Source organism: Equus quagga, chromosome 2 (genome assembly GCF_021613505.1).
Source record: "Equus quagga isolate Etosha38 chromosome 2, UCLA_HA_Equagga_1.0, whole genome shotgun sequence".
Classification (NCBI taxonomy): domain Eukaryota; kingdom Metazoa; phylum Chordata; class Mammalia; order Perissodactyla; family Equidae; genus Equus; species Equus quagga.
Genome location: NC_060268.1, coordinates 51,864,606 through 51,888,886, shown reverse-complemented (window position 1 = coordinate 51,888,886; position 24,281 = coordinate 51,864,606). Strand labels below are relative to the sequence as shown.

Here is a 24,281-nt window from a genome sequence, read left to right as displayed (position 1 = left end):
ACATAAAATTAACAATTTTAAAGTTTCTAATCAGACATTTAGTACATTCATAATGTGCAACCATCACCATCTAGTTCCAGAACACTTTTATCACTCCAAACAGAAACTCCGTAACATTAAATACTCACTTCCATTCCTCCCCTCTGCTAGGTCCTGGCAACCACTAACCTGCTCCTATCTCTATGGATTTACCTATTCTGAATATTTCATATAAATGAAATCATGCAATATGCGAACGTCTTGCTTCTTTCACTTAGCATGTTTTCAGAGTTCATTCAGGTTGTAGCATGAATCAGTACTTCATTCCTTTTTAGGGCTGAATAATATTCCACTGTATGGCTACACTACAATTTGTTTATTTATTCATCCATTGATGAGACATTTCAGTCGTTTCCAGTTTTAGACTATTGTGAATAGTGTTGCTATGAACATTCAGGTACAAGTATTTGTTTTGAGTATCTGTTTTCAATTCTTTTGGATATACACTTAGGAGTGGAATTATTGGGTCACATGGTGATTCTATGCTTAACTTTTCAAGGAACTGCCAAACTATTTTCCACAGTGGCTGCACCATTTTACATTCCCACCAGCAAAGTAGAGGCTTCTAATTTCTCTACAACCTTACCAACACTTGTTATTTCCTGTTTTTTAAATTATGGTCATCCTCATGGGTGTGAAGTGGTATCTTATTGTGGTTTTGATTTGCATTTCCCCAATTACTAATGATGTTGAGCATCTCTCCATGGGTTTGATGGCCCTTTGTATATCTTCTTTGGAAAAATGTCTATGCAAGTCCTTTGCCCATTTTTGAATTATATATATATTTGAGGATCAGCTTTTCCATTTCAGCAAAAAGATGCCATTGGAATTTTGATAAGGACTGCACTGAGTCTGTACACTGCTTTAGGGAGTATTGCCATCTTAACAACATTAAGTCTTCCATCAACGAACACTGAATATTTTCCCATTTATTTAGGTCTTCTTTAATTTCTTTCAGCAATGCTTCGTAGTTTCCAGTGTACAAGTCTTAAACTTTGTGGTTAAATTTATTCCTAGGTATTTTATTCTTTTGGATGCTATTGTAAATGGAGTTATTTTCCTAGTTTTATTTTTGGTTTGTTCATTATTGGTGTATAGAAAGACAACTAATTTCTGTGTGTTGATTTTAAATCTTGCAACTTTACTAAATTTATTTAATAGAACCAATAGTTTTATTGTGGATTCCCTACATATAAGATCATATCATCTGAAAATAGGGATAGTTTCACTTCTTCCTTTCCAATTTGGATGCCTTTTATTTCTTTTTCTTGTTTAATTGCTCTCATAGAATTTCTAGTAAAATGTCGAATATAAGTGATGAAAGTGGACATGGTCATGATGTATAACCCCTTTAATATGCTGCTGGATTTAGCTCACTAGTATTTTTAGAAGATTTTTACATTAATATACAAAAAGGTACTCATCTGTAGTTTCCTTTTTTCCTGTGATATCTCTTTCTGGTTTTTGTATCAGGGTAATGCTAGCCTCATAGAATTAGTTAAGAAGTGTTTGAGAAGGATTGGTGTTAATTCTTCTTTAAATGATTGATAGAATTTATTAGTGAAGTCATTTAGTCCTAGGCTTTTCTTTTTGGGAAAGATTTTTATTACTGATTCAACCTCTTTACTTGTTTTATCTCTATTTGGATTTTCTATTTCTTCTTGAGTCAGTCTTGGTAGTGGGTATGTTTGTAGGAATTTGTCATTTCCTTTAGATTGTCTAATTTGTTAGCATACAATTGTTCAGAGTATTCTTTTATATTTTTGTAAGGTCAGTAGTAATGCTCCCTAGTCTCACTTCTGATTAACAATTAGACTCTCCTTTTTATCTTGGTCCATCTAGCTAAAGGTTTGTCAATGTTGCTGATCTTTTCAAAGAACCAACATTTGACTTTGTTGATTCCTTTGTTTTTCTATTCTCTATTTTTTAAAATTCCTGCTCTTTGGTTTGGTTTACTCTTCTTTTTCTAGGTTCTTATAGTGTAAAGTTAGGTTATTGATTGGAGATCTTTCTTCTTTTTTAATGTAGGCATTTACAAATATAAATTTCCCTGTGATCACTGCTTTCAGTGCATCTCATATGTTTTGCTATATTGTCTTTTCATTTTCATTTGATATTTCATTTTTGTAAAAAAGCCTATTCAACAATGCTGGAGTACACATAAAGTAATCAATGTACTAAACCAGCCAAAGATCACTAGATCTTTCAGAAATGCTTATAATTAAGAAAACAATTTTTTCAGATTCCTTAAAAGGTAAATTCTTCTTTGAACAGAGTTCATATCTTCCTTTATAAAGAAGAAAAATGAGAAGAGGATTTCAAACACCAGACAACATGATGTGTACACGAAAAGATTACATACTATCAATGTAATTATTTAGCATTAATTGCACAAATTCCAACAGATAGAAGGTTCAACAGATTGGGAAATAAGGATGTGATTATCAGACATAAAGGAAAAATAGTTTTCCTTAAGATAATAATCTCCAGGAGAAATGATAAAACTGAGAAATCAATATCACTGTAAATAACACATGTATTCTTTCTATCTTTATAACAAACAATTAGCAATGGAGCTCCTAATTATGTTATTTCTGTGAGTAGTGTGACCTAGGAGTCATCAAGTCTCCCATACATGTTATACTGAAATTTTCATTGTCACATCTGTTTTGTGTTTCTTTCTTCTTTTTCTTTCTGCCTGTGCAAGGCACATTCAACATTCCTCAAATAGCGATCAGAATATAGCTTATAATATGCTGGATGGAACATATTATCACCACATGTTTGAGGGCAGGGGCCACGTACCTCGAAATTTTCCTTTAAACATCACTAGTCTTTTAATAGCATGTTCCCTGCTCAGTACAAAACTGAATTTCATGATATTATGTTTTGAGGCACCTGCTGTATTTATTACTTCATTTTCATCCTCTCATGTAGAAGGCACATATGAAACTGGTCATTGTACATATATAAACAAATACAAGAGTGGGATGAGCATTCTTATGTCTCTTAACAGTGCTCCATACAACATTTCCCTGGTATATAAATTCTAATGAGCATGTAAGAAGATGATTTATACTAGGGGTCAACAAACCAAGGCCTGCAGGTCAAATATGGCCTGTTTTTGACCCTACTTTTAGTGGAACACAGTCTCACCCACTCATTTGTGTATTGGCTATGGCTGTTTTTGTGCTACAAAGAAGAGTTGAGTAGTTGCAACAGAGAACGTATGGTCTGCAAAGCCTAAAATATTTATTATCTAGACTTTTTTAGAAAATGTGTATTGACCCCTTATGTAATGATTGAATGGAGGGACAAAGGATCAAGTCTGGAGGATGGTGAAGAAGTCTGTCTGCTTAAGTTATAAGATAAAGATAGATTCAGATAAGTATAATGTAGCCAGTGAATTATATCTTCTTGAAGTCAAATAGTCATAATAAAGACTAAGAGAAGCACAGAATAATCTAAATGGTGAATGGGAAAGTGTATTTCTTATATTCCTAAAAGCAGATGAAAAGTCTACAAAAATTCTGATGTCCTGGAAACAGTATGGACTTTGGAGTTAGCTACCTTGAGTTCAAATCCTGAGTGTATGATCCTGGGCAAATTATCTAACACTAATGTGTCTGTTTCCTTTTCTATAAATGGGTGTAACTAATTAGCTCAAGGCTTTCTTGAAAAAGTAAATAAGGCTTAAGTAAAAGTAAGTAGCATGATTGTAGGCCCCACTGAAAACAAAAACTCAATTTCATCCTTTCTTGCTCCATAGATTAACACATTCTAAATATCACAAAAGAATGAAAATAAGATGAACGACATTTTTTATTCTGTTTCCTGGGCACAAACTCTTTGTCCTAAGTAAGGAGACCTCATCTGCCCTGAATCCAAGCTGGTTGAGTTACATCTCCCAATGGCTAAGGTAAGATAGGATGTTAGAAATAGGAAAGAGAATAGACAGGTCCCTAGAAAGAGGGTTGACAATTAGAAGCTAAATCCAAAGAGGAGTGTGACAGATTCAAACTGTATCAATCTAGATCAAGAATAAATAGAAAAATGCCAACTTATTCTCAAATGATTCAGTAGAAGTGTAGCATATACATATAGCATATAGATAAACATACATATACACACATAGTGAGTGTAAGAAAAGGAATGTATGTGTACAAATGTGGTGAAATACTAATTGATGAAACCTGAGTAGGAGCACATGGATGCTCACTGTACTATTCTTACACCTTTTCTGTGGGTTTGTAATTTTTCCCAAAAAAAGGTACCATCTCAGTTAATATTTACTGCAATCTTATTAAGTACTATATAAATTTTATGTTATACACATAGTAAGTAGTGGAATCCTAATTTGAATCTAGGTCTGTTTAAGAGGCTCTTTCCTCTTTCCTTCTACAATAGTTCAGGAACCTAATTATCATTTAGAAGATTGTTAACTTGAAAAAATATTGACTAACCTGTAAATGAATTTGTGGATTTCAATCCCAAAGCTGAGCTATCTATAGAACACACACTGGTAGATTTTGCACAAATGCATGAAATAATGGAAGAAAAAGAAGGAAAACAAATTTTTTTTAGGAAAAAAAGTTTACTTGTTACCAATTTTAGTGTTGATAAACCTTTCTCCGTACTCCACACAAATATGGAGATGTGGTTAGGAAATACCCTGTTTTCTTGTTCTACAATGAATATTAATGCCAAAAAAGATCCAGAAGCTGCTCTTCACTCAGCCATCCTAATCACAGAAATAACTATTTCCCCTGATTAATCTGTATCATGATCTATTTGATTAGGCAAAATAAATGTAAGAGAAATTGTTTCTTTTTAAGAACACAAGATGATACTTCATCCTGTTAACTAAAATGAATTATTCAGGACTGTAAGAAATACAAAAGAAGTTTAAGACAAGGTTTTCTCCACAAGGATTTGATAATCTAGGAAATAATATCCATGAAACTAATGGAAAAGATGACTAAAAACATCAAGGGCTAAACTATATAAGTCTAACATTTTGATACTATACCACTAATAAAATCATTTATTTTTCCTTTATTTGATTCTTCAAACATTTTGCTAACACTAAAGCACACAAAATCAACTACTTAATTTTTTTCGTAAAATAAATTTATGTATCAGCTCATATTATTGATTTTTCTGCCTACCTAAAACAAATGAGAAGCATTATTGATTACGACTGATCTTGTCCTGGAGGTATCTCAGGCAAAAAGAATACACAAGTATCCCAGAGGATACAGAACTAGGCAAAGCAGTTTTATTCTGCGGAGTTGTCTTATTCAAGGCAGAATTAGTATTCCGAAATGACACAGCACTACATTTCTTAACATATGCTTAAAAAAAGAATGTTTTTTATGGTCATCTAGCACCTCATCTATGAAAAATGTATCTAATTACTGAAGAATAATCAATGAAAGGTTATCCCTGAAACACTAATACAGCCCAGATTATTGTAATAAAATCTACAGTAAGTAAATTTCCTTTTGAATTACATATGACAAACCTCTAGCCTGTAAATAAAAATCCCCATTTCTTTACTTGGAACTTTAGTAGCCTATGTGTGAGAGAGAGAGATATATATTCTTAAGTTCTCTCTTCCTCTTCACATGCTTGAGAAACTCAGACTTTAAAATGTGAACTTGAAAAGGCTATTCAGTGTAAGCCTTCATGGTGATATTGACCAAAGGTAAAGAAGAGGAATAAAGTAGTGAGCTTGGCCAACATCATTTATTAATGCAACTTCTCAATTATATTGGAAGGTACTCTAAATGTGATTTAATAGGAACACAGAAGAACATCCTATGTAAAAATGAGCCAGGAGGATTCAGAATCACACTGCAGTAATTTGGATATTCTTTACCCTTAAAAGGGAAAGTGTTTGAAATCTTGATAAACATAGGCTTGCTTCCTTGGAACTGCTTTTTCCATTCAATGGCTTGGCCCAAATGTACTGTATACTGTAGTAAATATATTTTGATATCCATTCAAAGCCTATGTCAAAAATTATTAGTCTCATTTTATGACTAATTTGAAGCACTAACTCATCACTAATTTGTTTTCTAGAAAAATAAGATGGAGAGTACCTAATGTTATAGTTGCATATCTCAAAACATTTAAAATATTTAATATGGACTCATGGAACCTCTGCACTGTGTACATTCCACAGAATTCGTTAATTTTATGCTTATATTACACTCCTGAAATGGTATGCAGTTTTAATACCTAAAGGGAAGCAGACGTTCCCAGATTTGTCTTTTTGACAGTGGAGTGTACTAATTAAAGAAGTAGAAAGGTATAAAACAAAATCACGATAAAACAAGAGTACACAAACTGTTAAGATATCAGTTGAATTTTTTATACCCTACCATGTGTTTCTTTTGTCATTGAGGGATGAAGAAACTAAATTATTCTAAGATGGGGCCGGCCCAGTTGCAAAGTGGTTAAGTTTGTGTGCTCTGCTTTGGCAGCCCAGGGTTTATGGTTTTGGATCCTGGGCACGGACCTACACACCACTCATCAAAGCCATGCTGTGATGGCATCCAACATACAAAAAAACAGAAGAAGTCTGGCACAGATATCAGCTCAAGGACAATCTTCCTCAAGCAAAAAAGAGGAAGATTGGCAACAGATACTAGCTTTGGGCTAATCTTCCTCACACTCACACATACACACACACACACACACACACACACAATTATTCTAAGAGCAAAATTACTATAGTATTATCATATTTGCAATTGTTCTTTTAATTTAGGAACATCACAGTATAGTTCAGCTTTAAATCTATTTGAAGTTTCAGAGATCATGACAGGGGAACTGAAGAGTGACAAAGAAGCCTCTCACCCCAAGTCACAATCATATCAAAATCTCAGAGTAAAGGGGAACTCAGGGCAAAATATAAATGTTGGGCTTTAATAATATATCAGCCTTCTGTTAATTTTCTACGAATGATTAAAAAACAGACTGTAATAAATTTCAAATTTGGAAAACACAGACATTTGTGAAATAATTGTATTATGATGCAAATTCATTTACATTGAAATTCCCGGGATATGTCAGCAATTATCAGCATGTTGTTAAAGAATTCTATCCTGTGAATCTCATTAGATAGTGATGCAAACTACAGTTGTTATCATTCTGAGAACAAAGGGATCTTGAATGAGTAATCAATAGCAACTGGCAGAAAATGAGACATTAATTATGATTCTCTCTAGTGTTTTGTCTAAGACAAGATTTCATTAAATGCTTTGTGCAACCTGAATAGTTTCAAGCCATTATCAACATTTTGAACAATATATTAATTGGGGGGAGGGAGGATGTACAGGGAAACAAAGTAAAAGAAAACCTGAGATGCTTCTATTCCTTTCCTGGGTCAATAAAAACAAACCAGCCACCACTAGCCAACTGTTATGCTGGTTCTTTTACAAGTCCCAAGTCTTATAATCTCAACATGGTCTCTCGAAGATTTAATTATCATTTTCTATACTTAAAGTGTCACGCAGGTTTGAGAAGATAATGACAGTCATCCATCAAAGCATCCTGCCAACACAATCAGCCCAATCCTTCTTGTTTAAAAAGAGAAAAAAGAAAAGAAATGAAACTACCTATATACTGTTAAGTTACTAAAACATGGTAATCTTAGCAGTTTAAGGTTCTCAATCTTCTTTAATTATCAGTACCAGAGGGAAATTTTACTATCTTAATATTTCATTTTCATTAATATTTTTCTCTGAACTTTTCTCCTACATCAGCCAAGGAAAGATAGCAAAGTAGGAAGATCTGGGATGTAGATCAACAAAGACTTCTTGGAAACAGAAGAACTATGAAGAGGACCAGACAAAAGCTATTTTTATACATCCAGTATTTAAATAATTGCAAATACGAAATAAGAATGACTTTCTTTTAGGATTTCATAGGCTTCCATAAAGAGAGTCCTCACTTCCAAACATGTTATAAGGGATTTCTTGAAGGCAGATGCTCATGAGGTCAGTAGTGAGCATACTCTATGCATGTTCTCATAAGTGAAGACTTTTTCTGAATGTCTGAATTTAGAAATTCCTTGTCAGATAGGGCCCTCTGAAAGTCTTCCTGAAAAGCTACCAGTATGTCTTTGAGCCTTTTCTTTTGTGAATGCAAAGGAGCCAGCTATGTGAGGGGCTAACCAACATTAAAAGAACAGGAGATAAACAAATGTCATTTCTCCTTTGCTTTTGTGGAAAGTATTACCTCTTAAAATTTTCAGCAGAGTTCTGATACTTTGAAGCCACTCCCTTTCCCTTTAATGCTAACTTTCACATCTAGTAAACTAGTATCCCCCTTCTCCCAATCCCTCGCATTTTCAAGAATACAATTAAACACAAAACTAAACATAGTACTAAGCATATAGATAAGTATGTGATACTTTTTGAACTGAAACATTGTTTACTAGACATCTTTAAAAAATTAAACTTTCTATTTTGAGAATTTTCAAATATAAACAAAAGTAGGAAAAAACCAGCACATGAACCTCATGTACCTTCCACCCAGCCTCAACAACTGTCAACATCCTGCTGCTCCCGTTTCACCCATTCTGCCATTTCTCAGTTCTTGTTACAGCCCCCCCAAACTGACAACAATCCCTATTATCATGTAACACCCTGTCTGAGGTCATCTCTCTTTTCATTTTGTTTTTCTGAGACGGTGTCTAATCTCTAGCCATTATTTAACATGTTCTTTTCTCCTGAAATAAGTTTGCAAAAGAATAAACTGACTTTTTGAAACAATGTCCCCAAAAGCACTGAGTACCGCCAAAAGTATAATTAACAAATTTTATGGAGAGAACAGAAACAACGAAGTTTTTTCTCTGACAAGTAACCTTGGCACAAGATCTAACTCTCTCTAACCTTTTAATAGAAGCAGGAAATTAAAATTGTCTACTGCCTAATATTTCAGGGTGAGACTTTCTTCCCACAAAGTGATTTATTTTATCTATGTTCCAAACAACTTACAAAGCTCAGGCTCACTCTGCATGCAGGTGATGGTTTATTACCCTTACTAATGTACTCTTTCCTAAATCACAGGATTCAGATTCAAACAGTTTCTGAATGCCTACTGTGTGCTACCCACTGTGCATGGCCATTTCCACATGCTACTTCATGAGTGAATCATCTCTTGGACAGCTTCAACATTGATCCAACCTGCCAGTTTTTTGTCTTCTTGACGTTCTTGACTCCAACAACTCTCCAATCACTATAGAATAACCCACTCTCAAAAGGATGTTGTTAGGGGCTGGCCCCGTGGCTGAGTGGTTAAGTTCGCGTGCTCCGCTGCAGGCGGCCCAGTGTTTCGTTGGTTCGAATCCTGGGCACGGATGTGGCACTGCTCATCAAACCACGCTGAGGCAGCGTCCCATACGCCACAACTAGAAGGACCCACAACGAAGAATATACAACTATGTACCGGGGGGCTTTGGGGAGGAAAAGAAAAAAAATAAAATCTTTAAAAAAAAAAAAAAAGATGTTGTTAGTACTAGGAACCACTCAACTTCTGAAATTTTTAAGTCCAATATTCAACTCTCACATAGATTTACAGCACCATCGCTCCCTTATTACTTATTGCACTTGTTCTTTTGCCTCATGACATCCAATATCTTGACCTTTTTTTTCCCCATTCCAAAGTTTAATCATGGCTCATTTCCCTCCTTTGAAAATTAGACCACATAGTCCACTACCTTAACTATTATCTCATTCCCAATCCACCTATTGTTCTGCCGCTTATCAGCTATGAAACCTTGCATGAAGTATATAACCCCTGAGGCTTCAGGTTCTTCAGCTGTCAAATAGGAGGAATAATAATACCAGCAATAGCAGCGGCAGCAGCAACAACAATAACATTTTTTTTGTAGAGTATTCCACGGACCAAGTGAAATGTCTGTAAGGTAATTGGCACAATGCCCGGAACTAGTAAGTGTCTGATATATGTTAGCTATTATGTATTATCACTAATTTATTCAATTGACTTGCAAACCTGATCACTGTATCAATTCAATCATTTGCTGTCTAAGCTTCTACATTTAGTCTGCTGAGTACTATTGGAATAAAAATTAAAACACATATAAAAGCATACAGGTTAATGTCAATAGTAATTTCTGGTCTCCAACTTCAGATGGATTATCAACACCTCTTGGAAAGCCTTGCCACTAGAGAGCTCACGGAATTGGAAGAATACTTTATGGCCTTTTATTTCAATCAACAACAAATGCTCTAATCCCTCTATTATAAAAACCCCAGTAAAGTGAATGTCTAGCCTCTGTTTGAACACATCCAGTGAGAAGGAAGTCACTACCTATTAAGGTTGAATATTCCATCCTCTGTACTATAAGAGCATTCCTTTTTACATTAAGTTATAATCAGGATTGTTAATTCCTATCCATTGTCCAAAGTTTTAACCTTAAAAAAACAAACCAAATTATGCTTCAGATATTTGAAGACGCTTCTCATGTTGCTAGAGTCTTCCGTTCTTAAAAGTAAATAGCCCTTAGTCCTTTAATCATTTTTCCAATGCAAGAGTTGCAAGTTACTTTACTATTTGCAAATTCTTCTCTGAATGAGTTTTAGTTAACTTATGCCTGTTTTGAGATGCATTTGTTCAGAATGGTATACAATATCAACTTCCTTGTTCTAAATATGATGTTTCTAATAATTCAACCTAAGGCTAAGGTCTTTACTATTAGATTTGTTGTTATATAAAGAAATATCCAAACTGGTCTTTAAAACAATTAGCTTTAATTAATCCTCTTGGGAAAACAGCAGGCCAGTATAATACGGACTGGCTACATATGAAAGCCTCTAATTCTCTTAATTTGTCAGAAATACATACCTGAGTAGGAAAAAATCATGCTTCAATGGAAAGTTTTTGCATTATCTAGTATTCTGTGAAGGGCCAGACAGAAAATATTCAAGCTTTGTGGGCCATACTGATACTGTCTATGTTATAACTACTCAACTCTATCCTAAAAGCAAGTCAGGAGCCATAGCCAACATGTAAATGAGTGGGCATGGCTATGTTCTAATACAACTTTTCACAGAAATAGAATGGGGTGAAAATATTTGGCTGGCAGTCACACTTTGCTGACCCCTGATCTAGAGAGCATCTTTCCAGGTTATTTAATTCTCATTGCATGGGAGCTATTTTACAACTCTATGAGTTGTAGATAACTGATAGCAATGTAAAATAATTCTTATCTATAGACCTGCAAAAAAGTTCTGTCCAGTGAAGGGATAAACAACCCTCCCTGACCCTCAATACCTCTACCACCCTCCTCCAAAGGGGGGAAAATTTTTTGCCTCCATTTGAACATTAAATTCCATAATTTTGATCTATGAATGTGTCTGTTTTTGGACACTCTTTTGAACTTGTTCTGAAACCTTAGAAATTTCTTTACTGATGAGATAAAATCTATATACATGTCCATTGTTATATCTGTAGGAGAGTCATGATTTTACTTATTTTTTTAAAATTAGCTATTAACCCCTGCAATGTGCTATGGTTATATGATAACTAAGAATCTGTCTAAACTACCTCCTAGCCTACTTTTTTTCATATGTGACCCAGAGCAATATTAGCTCAAATAGTTTCCTTGACTCCAGTGTAGGGGAGCAAAATTTCCCACCCTAAAATGTTTCTCTTTGGCAAAAGAATTATTTTAAGCTGATTATTTTTAAGACAAGAAAGACTCAGGAAGTTTTGCTTTTTACCTCTCTCTTGTGCCCCCAAAAACTTAGATCAAGGACTTGTTCTAGGAAGAAGAGCTATCATTAGAGATATCTACAAAGAGTATGACCTACGTGTGGTAGATTGGGGGAAACTTAGCAAGGCCTGTTTGATCAGTCCTCTCTGTGTCCCATTGTCTCTGCATTGCACGGCAAACAACTGTTTACCAAACATTTGCTTTTCCCGTCTTCCTCTAAGCTCTTTTCCTCCTAGAACCCTACTCCCTTCTCCTAAGCTCAGGATGGCATAAAAACTTCAACTGCCTGACTGTTGGGGAATCTCCTATCTTTGGGGTTCCCATAGATACATAATTAAATTTGATTTTCTCCTGTTAATCTATCTGATGTCAATTTAATTCTTAGACCAGTCAGAAGAATTTAGAAGGGGTAGAGGAGAAATTTTTCCTCCCTGACATCTGTTTATAAATTCTCTTGTATATCCTGAACCAGAGCTTAACTTTCCTAAGAAACACTTGTATTTTTCATCATGCCATGTGTCCAATCCTAAATCCTTACATGATAAAGTACACACTTTTTGGTTAGGCATTCAAGCCTCATCCTTAGAATGCAAACATCTCACATTGTTCCCCTAAATAAATATTTCATTCAAGCCAAACTAAAATGCTACTATTCCTAGAACACACATTCACTTATTTTTTCACTCAAAATTCATTCATTCAAAAGGTATTCATTGATATTTTCTATTTGTCAGGCACAGAGCTATATGTTGGAAATACAATGAACAAGAAGCCACTGACCCTGCCCTCACAAAGCCTATAGTTTTGGTGGGAGAAAATTAAGGAAACAGCTATAAAGTGTTGGATGTTACTGCCTCTATTTCATTAGTCATATGTTCTCTTTCCCCAACATGTCCTCCTCTCGACTCTCTCAAATTTTTACCCATCCTCTAAGACTTTAGGGTTCTATACTTCCTTTGCAAAATCTTCTCTGTATCAAAATCACATTCATTTCTCTCTTCTGAGTTCTAATTTACATCTGTGCTACTTATTCGAGATTTACTATGGATCATCTTATTATTTTAGTTAGCTTTCCGTGTGTACATAGCTGGTCTCCGCCAACCAGAATGTAAGTTTCTTGAGGACTGATACTAATTCCTTTACTCTGTTGCCTGGCCCAGTTACTTACATATGGTAAAACAAGCAAATACTTGTTGATGCAATTCTTTATCTTTTAAGCAAGTCTGTAATGTGTGAAGTTGTTTCCTTGACATTTTTCACCCAGTAAAAAAGAAGCAAGGAAGAAAAAAATAAAGCATTTAAATTGTTAGTGCATTTGATCTGCTTAAAACGAAAGTTGCAACAAATTTTTGCAAATTGGGAATGCTGTAATTATTAAGGGCACAAAGGCGTTAGGGAATAACGGATTCTTATTAAAAATGAAGAACAGAAAAATTGCAAAAATCTGGCCAGTAAAATGTTAAAATACAATTAATACATTACGTTGTAGGATAAAAATCTGTGTATTTAGTCAGGATACACCACTACGTTGGCATATTGAATATTTTAGGCTAAGGAGTTTGAGAAATGGGCAGAAGCAGGAAGGTCACTCTGACCTGCCACCGCCCCACCCCCACCCCTCCCATCGCACTCCACCCCCCTTCTTTCCTGAGACAGGCCATAACATCCTCATGTGAGAGATGCCCTCCCTGTACCTGGAGGAAAGGAGCATCCTTATCTCCAAAGACAAAGGGATGCCAAGAAGAATCCTAACGAACAGGCCTTACTGAGTTCCCCCCAGTTTACTACAATTACCTCATAATCCTTAAGCTGTCGTATTCCTCCATGACTGTCTGCACTTCAACCAACCTAGCATAAAAGTATACAGGTTTCTTTTGGTCTTTGTTTCCTTATGAAGGCTCCCATGTCATGTAAAACTTCTATTAAATAAAATTGTATTCTTTTCTCCTGTTAATCTGTTAACTTAATCCTGTTAATTTGTCAGTTTGCTTTACAGACCCAGCCAGGAACCCTAAAAAGGTTGAGGAAAACTTTCCTCCCCTATAGCAGTAAGACTTTCTTATATTATGATATCTGAGGCTGGATAACTATTCCATTGGTCTCATCCTTTAGGGTTTTCTCTAAATATACTGTCAGAAATCACCCCATCAAGTAACACAATTCAAACTCTAACACTGTCAGATCTCACTGGCTAAGGAAAATTGTTGTCCTTAGAACAGAAGCTTTATCAGGGAAGGCCGCAGGAAGAGAAAGAAAGAAAAACAAAGAGAAGTAGCTACACCACAGGTATCTTTTATGGAGCAGCTTATAATCATGTTACCAACTAGAAATGATCCGGTTCTTGAAATTACCATAGACTTACAAGTCTAGAAGGGATTGGAAATTTGTTCATCCACTACACTTCAACCTCCTGAAGAGAAAAACCATAGAAGCCTTGGGTAATGTTATTATAGAGTTGCAGGAGTTCTTTCTATATCCTAGACATCAGTCATTTGTCAGATAGATGTTTTGCAAATACTGACTCCCAGGTTGTGGTTTGTCTATTCATTTTTTTTTTTAGCCTATGCCTTTTGACAAACAGGAGGATTTAGTTTTGATAAAGTCTAATTTATCATTTTTTTAATTTTGTGGTTTTTTTTCTTTCTGTGTTCTGTGTAAGAAAGCTTTGTTTACTCCCAAATTAAGGAGGTATTTTCCTATGTTTTCTTCTTAAAGCTTTGGAGTTTTTTTTGTTTTTGTTTTTTTGCTGAGGAAGATTGGCCCTAAGGTAAATCCATGCCAATCTTCCTCTATTTGTAGTGGGTACCGCCACAGTTTGGCTGCCAAAGCGTGGTGTAGGTCTGTGCCCAGGAGTCGAACCCAGGCTCCAAAGTAGAGTGTGCTGAACTTAACCACTAGGCCATGGGGCCAGCCCAAAGCTTTGCAGTTTTAACATTTACATTTCGGTCTAGGATCCATCTTTTTTTTTTTAAAGATTGTCACCTGAGCCAACATCTGTTGCCAATCTTCTTTTTCTTTTTTTTGCTTTTTCTCCCCAAAGCCTCCCCAGTACATAGTTGTATGCTCTAGTTGTAGGTCCTTCTGGTTGTGCTATGTGGGGCGCTGCCTCAGCATGGTCTGATGAATGGTGCCATGTCCACACCCAGGATCCAAACTGGTGAAACCCTGGGCCACTGAAGTGGAGTACGCAGACTGAACCACTCTGCCACGGGGCTTGCCCCTAGGATTGAGCTTGAATAATTTTTGTTTTTAGTGTGAGAGGACTGACTCATATTTGTCCATATGAATATCCATTCATTACTGTATCTTTTATTAAAAAATCTTTCCTGTCTCCATTGGACCACTTTGGCAAATGCTGTTGAAAATCAAATGGACAACCTAAGTGTGGGTGTCCTGTTGGGCTCTATTCTGTTCCAACATCATATTTCTCAATTACGTCAGTACTGTGCTGCTTAATTACTATAGCTTTAAACTAAGTAGGAGAGTCCGGCAGCATAAATTCTCCTACTTTGCTCTTCACTTTTCAAGACTGCTTTGGGTATTCTAGGTTCTTCGTATTTCCAAAGAAATTTTAAAATCAGCTTGTAAATTCCTACACACACAAGAAAAATCCTTGGGGGGTTATAACTGGGATTGCATTTAATCTACTGATCTATTTGGAAAGAGCTAACATTTTAGGAATATTGTCTTCCTATTCATAAACATGGTACATCTCTGCATTTGCTGAGGTCTTTTATTTAAATTTCTCTAAGTAACTTTTAGTAGTTTAACAGTTTTTAGTGCTGAGATCTTGTACGTCTTTTGTTAAAATTTATTCATAAGTATTTTAAGTTTCTTAGATGCTACTGTAAATGGCATTTCATTTTTTTTAAACTAAGCTGTTCTTCACAGACAATAAAATGTTCAGATCTTAAGTGTACTACTCAATCAGTTTTGATGAATGCTTATCAAGACAAATCATTTCCATCACCTCAGAAATGGGGCCCCTTCACAGGAGAAACCCTCTTCCTACTGGCAACCATTGATTTGATTTTTATCATTGTTGATTTTATCAACAGGATAGTTTTACCTATTACAGACGTTCATATAAATGGAGTCACACAGTATTTTTGAGATTTGGCCTCTTGTGCTCAGCATAACATTATTGAGATCATTAGATCATTCCATTTTATTGTTGAATAGTATTCAATATATGAATATAACACAGGTCATTTATCCTCTCTTGTTGATGAGCATCAGAGTTATTTCCAGTTTTAGGCTATAATGAATAAAGCTGTTATGAACATTTTTGATGAAAGCTTTTTGTGAATAATGTTTTCACTTCTCTTGGATACATACATGGGAGTAAAAGCGTTGAGTCCTTAACTTCATAAGAAACTGCCAAACACTTTTTTAAAGTCATTGTACTATTTCACAGTCCCACTAGCAATGTATCATCTTTTCAATTTCAGCTATTCTGGTAGGTATACTGGTATGTCACTGTTTTTTCAATTCTCATGTGCCTGATAGCTAATAATGTGGAGCATGTTTTAATATGCTGACTGCCCATTTATGTATCTTCTTTTGTGAAATGTCTGCTCAAGTGTTCTGCCCATTTTTAAAAAATTGGGATGCTTGGTTTTTTTTATTACTGAGTTGTCAGGAATCATTATATATTCTATGTATGAGTCCCTTGTCAGATATATGTGTTGCCAATACCTTCCCCTGGTCTATGGCTTCTCTCTTCATTTTCTTGATGGTGTTTTTAATCCTGATTAAGTTCAATGAATCAATTTTCTTTCATGTTTTATGCTTTCTATATCTTCCACAAGAAATTTTTGTTCTTCCTAAAGCGGCAAAGATATTCATCTAATTTTTTCCCCCTAGCAGCTTTATTATTTTAGCTTTCATCTTTAAATCCATGATCTATCTCAAATTTATGTTTGTGTTTGATGTAAGGGTAAGAGCTGAAGTTCCTTTTGTTTTCATATTGATAGACAGTTGTTCCAGCACCATATGTTACTGAATTGCTGGGGTGCTCTTATCGAACATCATTTGCTTTACTGGTATGGGTCCATTTCTGGACTCTATTCTGCCCCATGATATATTTGTTAAATCTTTATATGAATACCAAACTATCTTGATTAGTATTGCTTTATGTCAAGTCTTGAGGTCAGGTAAAATAAGTTCTTCCTCCTTTCTTCTTTTTCAAGATTGTTTTGGCTCTTTTGAATTCTGCACCTTTTCAAATGAGCTTTTAAATAATCTTCTCAATGTCTATAAAGAGCCTGCTGGAATTCTGGTTGAGACTGCAATAAATCTATAGCCCAGTGGAACTAACATCTAAATGATACTGAGTCTTCCAATTCATGAACATCGCGTATATCTCTATTTATATCTTTGATTTCTCTCAGCAATATTTTACAGTTTTCATTGTTGAAGTCTCACAATCTTTTGTTAAATTTATCCCTCAATATTTTATGCATTTTGATGTGACTATAAATAGTACTGTTTTACACACAGCAACAGAGACTGGTGGTTACCATAGGGGAAGGCGGGATGGGGGAGGGCAAAAGGGGGGATTAGGCACATGTGTGTGGTGATGGATTATAATTAGTTTTTGAGTGGTGAACATGATGTAATCGACACAGAATTCGAAATATATCACAATGTACATCTGAAAGCTATATAATGTTATAATCCAATGTTACTGCAATAAAAAATGAAAAAAATAGTACTGTTTTATTAATTTCATTTTCTAATTGTTCATTGCCAGTGTACTGAAATACAATGGAGTTTTTAGGTTGGCTTTGTATCCTGTGACATAGCTAAAAGTACTTATTAGTTCTAGAAGTTTTGATTAGTTCTAGAAGTTGATGATTCCTTAGGATTTCCCATGTACACAAACATGTCTTCTGCCAATTCAGCTTAATTGATTCCTTTCCAATTTTTATGTCTTTATTTTTTCTTGCCTTATTACACTGGCCATGACATAAAATTCAAGTGATGAGTGGAAATTCTTACCTTGTTTCTAATATTAGGGGAAACCATTTCGTCTTTCACAATTAAGTATGCCGTTAACTATAGATCCTTTATGCATGTCTTTTATCAAACTGAGGAAGATGCTTTCTATGATTAATTGGTTGAGAGGTCATATTAAGAGTATTTGATTTTGTCAAATACCTTTTCTATATTTATGGAACTGACTATATTTTTTTCTCCTTAATTCTGTTAATGTGTTGCATTTAAATTTATTGATTTTCAAACATTAAGCCAAACTTTCATTTCTGGTACAAACCACATGTGTGGTTTGAGTATTAGGGTATTGCTCACCTCATAAAATGAGCTGCAAAGCGACCCCACCTCCTCTATTTTCTAAAACAGCTTGTATAAGATTGGTGTTATTTTTTCCCTAAGCATGTGAAAGAATTCACCAATGAAACCCCATGACCCTCAAGTTTTTTTTGTGGGAAAGTTTTTGAGATGAATTTACTTTCATTAATAGATATAGGACTATTCAGACTTTCTGTTTTATCTTGTCTCCTTTTGGTATTTTTTCAAGAAATTTGTTTATTTCACCCAGCCTGTCACATTTACTGAATTAAGTCTTTTACAATATTTCCTTATCTTTTTAATGTATTTACAGTGATAACTTCTCTTCTATTCCAGATTTTGGTAATTTGTGTTCTTTCCCCTCATTCTCTGTCTCCCTTTGTCTTAATTGGTCTAGCTAGGAGTTATCAATTTTATGGGTCTTTTCAAATACAGATTTTAGCTTAGGTTTTTTCTCTTATTTATAGAATATTACATTGATTTGGCTCTCATTTGTATTATTTCCTCCTTTCTACTTATTTTGTGCTACTTTTTCTAGCTTCTTAGGGCAGAACTTCAGGTCACGCACTATAGATCTTTTCAAATACAAGCATTTAAAGTTCTATCTTTTCTTCTAGGCACTGTTTCGGCTGCATCAACAAATTTTATTATATCACATTTCATTATAATTCAGTTAGAAATACTTTCTAAAATTCCCTTGTGATTTCTTTTTAAAACACCATGGGCTAGTTAGATATGGGTTGTTTAATTTCCAAATATTTGGTGTTTTTCTAGGTATCTCACTGACTTTTAATTCTTTTGTAGTCAGAGAATACACTCTGCGTGATTTCAAACCTTTTCAGTTTATTGACACTAGTTTTATGGATCAGCATATGGTTCAATCCTGTTGAAGGTAATGTGTACTTGAAAGGAATTTATATTTTTCAGTTGTTGGGAATAGAGTTTTATAAATACCAATTAGGTCAAGGTAATTGATAGTTCACTTAGTTCTATATCTTTACTAAGTTTTTCTCTAGTTTTTCTGTCAACTGCTGAGAGAGAGGTATTCAAATCTTAGTACAATTGTAAATTTGTTTATTTATCTCTTTACTTCTATCAAGTTTTGCTGCATTTATTTTGAAGCTCTGTTATTAGGTGTATACACATATATCACTGTTGTATCTTTTTGATGTATTGACTCTTTATCATTTTATCATTATTAAACTTCAGTATATAATGAGAATGGCTATAATGGAAAAAGAGGATGGTAAAGAAGCAAATAGTATGGGTAAATTTCCAAATAACTGTTCACTGAGTTTTTAAAGTTAACTTCATTTTCTCAAGGGTATAATAGCCGAACTCTGATGAAACTTAAATCTCTTTGGAAAAAGACATGACCCTGCCTCTCCTAGGTTTGAACACTTTGAGAAAAATTTATACAAATTACTTGAATAAATACTTGTTTAAGAGGTATCAATGAGAAACTGTTATCATAAAAGGATTTTTCACTTCATGGTTGCATTTTTAAAGTATTATACCTACTGTTAATAAAGATGTTGGCTTCTATGCTCTGCGTTGACTCAATAAAAAAAAATTCAATTGCAGAATGATCTATCAATGTTTCCAGTAATACTGCTACACCAGTTTCCTTTCAATGGCTCATCAGTTATGCGATTGCCGTGAAGGTAATATGAGGAGAATCATTTAGCAACGTATTATTACATCATCTTAACATGAAGTAAGGCCTATCAGGCATTATTAAATTAGCCTGAATTTTGCAGTATGTCAGCAGCATTTTATGTACATTAATAGCAGAGTTAATGTTCGTTGGGGGATTCTGTTGAAGAAAAATGGTTTCAAACTAGACTTTGGATATAATTTTGTAGTACTGTTTATATTTCTTTCTGTTATCATTGTGTGGTTAAGAGTTTTATGTCACTTGTGAATAGGTAAGACAAAACCGGCAACCAATTAGTTATTTCAGTGTATTTTTTCCTTTTCTGACTCATTATAATAAATATTGTTTGGAATACAGTTTTTCTTTGAATGGGAGTGACACATCTTTTTAACTCTTGAATTTCCAGTTTACTACCTAGGCCTCAAATCAGCTAGTGCCATCCATCATAATTTCTCCTACAACTGCAGCATAGTCAAAGGTAACAAGAATAAAAAGCAAAGTCACTGTTCTTTCACAGTAAGGAATCCTTCTACTTGTTTTAAGAGTCCTCCTGTCTTCATTGATGCTATTTTTCCTTCTTGCAGTATAATCTCTCTTCCGTGCTGAATTTTGGGCTTTCTCTCTGGGGCTCACACATTGCTTCTGTGAATTCTTCAAAAACAAATCTTTCTTTCACTTGAATACCTTTAAATCTTCTTGTATATAGCAGTACTGTTATTTCACATTTCCTACATTCTAGTAACCTTGGTCTCTTTTCCATAGGCCTGCCTGATCTCCCCAACATGTTATAAACATTTGTTAAACAGTGATCTTATAGTTTCTTCTCTTTTTATACTCCATATATGTTTATATTTGGTGTGTTCAGAGGAATTTGGTTTCTCGAAGCATAATCTCCAGTCCATGTGAATTAGAATTACCTTGGATACTTGTTAAAAATACAAATTCCTGGGGCTGGCCCAGTGGCCTAACAGTTAAGTTTGCATGCTCCACTTCAGCAGCCTGGGGTTTGCCAGTTCAGATCTTGGGTGCGGACCTATGCACCGCTTATCAAGCCATGTTGTGGGGGGCACCCCACATAAAATGGAGGAAGATGGACACAGATGTTAGCTCAGAGCCAGACTTCCTCAGCAAAAAAAAAGAGGACTGACAGCAGATGTTAGCTCAGGGCTAATCTCCCTCAAAACAAAACAAAACTATATATATATATATATATATATGAAGTCCCCCTCCTCAATGAAACAAATTAAAATGGGAGGGAGAAAGACTAGGAACAGACTAGGCATCTGAGGGATTCTTATGCTACAGTATAGTTACATCATAGTTAAAAACATTAAACATGAGTTTAGAAGGTTTACCACTTGCTAGATGTATGGCCTTGAGCAAATTACTTATCTCTGAAGAACACACATTTTCTAATCCACAAAATGGGTGTTAAAAGGATTAAATGTGATCATGTTTAATTCAGTGCCTGGCTCAGTTAGCGCTCAGTAAATGGTAGCAATTGTTATTAGAGTGCTATGCATCTAGGTTTAAAATGAATGTTTTTGATATGAGAATTAACTCTGGTATAAACACATATTAATACTTGGTAAAAATTATTGACATTCATCTTTGCAAAATTGGAGAATTATATAAACAGAGCCTACCATTGATTTTAATTAAATAGCAATACCTTTGCCAAGGAAGTATTAGAAAAGGTAAGTGAAAACTCATTAATATAAGCATTAACTATAATTTATTAGATGCAGCTGTAGTTTCAAAGAGCTTACGAGAGTTTTTTTTTCTCAAGTTTCGAAGTTGTGTTAACATTAGACGACTGGCTCTCAAACTTTGATCTCTTAAAAATAATATTGAGGACTCAAAATAGCTTTTGGTTTGTGGGCTATATGAATTGAAAATTTTTTTTAAATGTGCATTTATTTAGTAAAATGCTTTCACAAGTACATGGAGTTTAACCTTCAGAGAAGCAAAAATCGCTAACTCTATCTCTCAAATGAGGAAATCAATGCGAGATAGAATTTAAGGTTAAATGACTTGTATTAGGACCACAGGTCAGTAACCTGAAGAGATGGAATTTGAACCAAGGTCTTCTGACTCTGACTGACACAATTATGGGATATGAATTAAATGAAATAATATTGTTAGTATGACAGTTAAAATTGGCTCACATGCCCTTGTCTGAAATTAGGATGGGCTTCATGAAAGCCATGCACACAGCAGAAAACAAATTTAATATATTTTCCCTTTCCTTTCTGTTCTTTTTGGCTTGATTCAGACAGGAATCTGCAGGTTATCTGAGTGTTCTGGATTCTCAGTCTAAAGATATGGGGAAAAAAGCAGAGAAGATGGCTATTAGTAGAAACACGATATGCTAAAGAATATGGAAGAAGTGAAACAAAGTTTCCAAGTCAGAGACCATAGGAAGCCTAAAAAATTGGTTAGATATAGGATTGAAATGAAAATACTTCCAATGTTAATAAGTTTAACATTATAGGATAGTCAAGCTACACAGAGCAATTCTGTGTTCTTCATGTAACATATTGGACACTCTCTTTTATGAGGAAATACGTAAAGATCATTTTTAGAAATGATAAGGATTTTAGAACAGGATAGGAAGACAACTTACTTTGCTTCCAGTTAAAATGGAGGTGAGTTATGAAAATCTTTGATGATAGAGAAAGACAGTCTGGTGAACCGGGGAAGGCAAATCATTTTAATCAGAGGGAGCAGAAGAAAAGAAAATATGTTTAATTGCTAAACCTCACCATTTAGTCATAAATTAAAGACACAAATAATGGTGAAATAAATTAGATAAATTTCTACCTCATTAAAGCCTATATTTGTGTGTTAGAAAAATTATCTCACTGCTTTTTATTTATTAAACTTACTTGACAGCCTGGTAATCCTGTATCTCTGCTGTACAGGGAAAATGAGCCCCTCTCTGACGTTTTTCCTGTAAAACAAAGAAAATAACTTTACATAAAAATCCTTATCTATTGACAGATAATCACTTAACTTCCAGACCATCTATGGTAATTATATTGGGGTTTGGAACTACAGAGATCAAATTACAAGAAGATAAAAATCCAATAACCAAGATTTTAAAAGCTTACTATCATTCTATCAGTTTAACAGTCAAATTCTGACTTCCTACATAAAATAGCATGTATTTTATTAAATACTTTCTTTTCAATGTGAAACAGTGAAAAAATATTCAAAAGAATGGAAAAGAATGGATATCTGTATAGCTAACAGTATGATCCATATACCCACTAGTCAGAATAATGTTTTCCCGTACTTGCTTCAGATTGAACATTTCTCCCTCTCTGTCTTTCTCAGAAATTAAAAAACAGTATAGATATAGCTCAAATTTCACCCCAGACCCAAGGTAACTATTATCATAAAATTAGTGTATATGACTCTCATGTATATGTTGAATCTTTCAATATACATTCACGTACTCAAACAACACACATTACTGTTTGTGTTTAATACATTTAAACAGACTGGATTACATGGTATTTATCCTTTTGAAATCTGCATTTTCATGCAATATTATGTTTTTGAGATATGTTAATAGACACCCAGTTCATTCATTTTTACTGGTATAAGATGTCCCATTATACAAATAAAACCACAGTTGATCCATTCCCCTACTGAAAAACAGATTATTTCTACTTTTTTTTAATCATGAAGAGTACTGAAACAAATATCCATGAACATGCACATAACAATTTCTGCAGGATAGAAATGGAACTGCTAAATTAAAGGATGCACACTGTCAACTTTATAATTTCTGAGCCCTTCAGGATATTATAACATATGTCTGAAGAAGCACTTATTAGCTATCATGATGAAGCACATACTTTAGGTGAAGTAATACCAACACAAAAAAAGGAGATTTATGACAACAGGTTAATTACTGTGGTCTATCTGCCACACATTCTTACCATAAAGTAGTAAGTTCTACAGAAAGAATTTTAATTTGCAAAATATACATATGAAATAAAAATGAAAAAACTCATAACTCTTTAAAGATATATCCTTTATAAGTAAGACTGCTTGTTAAGAATCAAGGTGACATCTTGAGGTTTTGGATTCTACTCTTCTGTTCTTGGAATCTGACCTCACAAAACCATTAAAGAATTGGACATTTGCAATTCTGACACACACTCCTCCCCATGCCTCATCAAAATGGATCAGAAATGTTGCTTGACCAAGAAGATGGCAGGGACTGAAGGGAAATGTCAACTCAGAATGACTGGCAGAAAGATTACTGGGAAAAAATAAAGAACAGCTATGATTTGGAGGTATGACTTTATTAATAAAATAAATTAAACAAGTTTATGAGATATTAAAAACATTCTCAGTATGTCTTTAATTTTAAGAAAATGTTGCCTTTAAAAAGAAATCATGTCTCATATACTTGGCAGGACAGAACTGGGAGACTATATTAACATTTTAAACAAATACCATAAAGTTAACAAAAAAGACTTATACCAATGCCTTGTCATTTACCATTAG

The 24,281-nt window shown here is 34.4% G+C and overlaps 1 protein-coding gene across 7 annotated transcripts in view; it reads right to left on the bottom strand.

Annotated features, from left to right (window-relative positions):
• TCF12 (transcription factor 12) overlaps window positions 1–24,281 on the bottom strand; it is a 346,407-nt gene that overhangs the window by 81,387 nt on the left and 240,739 nt on the right. For all 7 annotated transcript variants that reach the window (XM_046652341.1, XM_046652337.1, XM_046652343.1 and 4 more), the window contains one exon: window positions 22,646–22,710. In XM_046652341.1, the coding sequence (XP_046508297.1) occupies window positions 22,646–22,710 (65 nt within the window). The remainder of the gene's footprint in view (window positions 1–22,645; window positions 22,711–24,281) is intronic.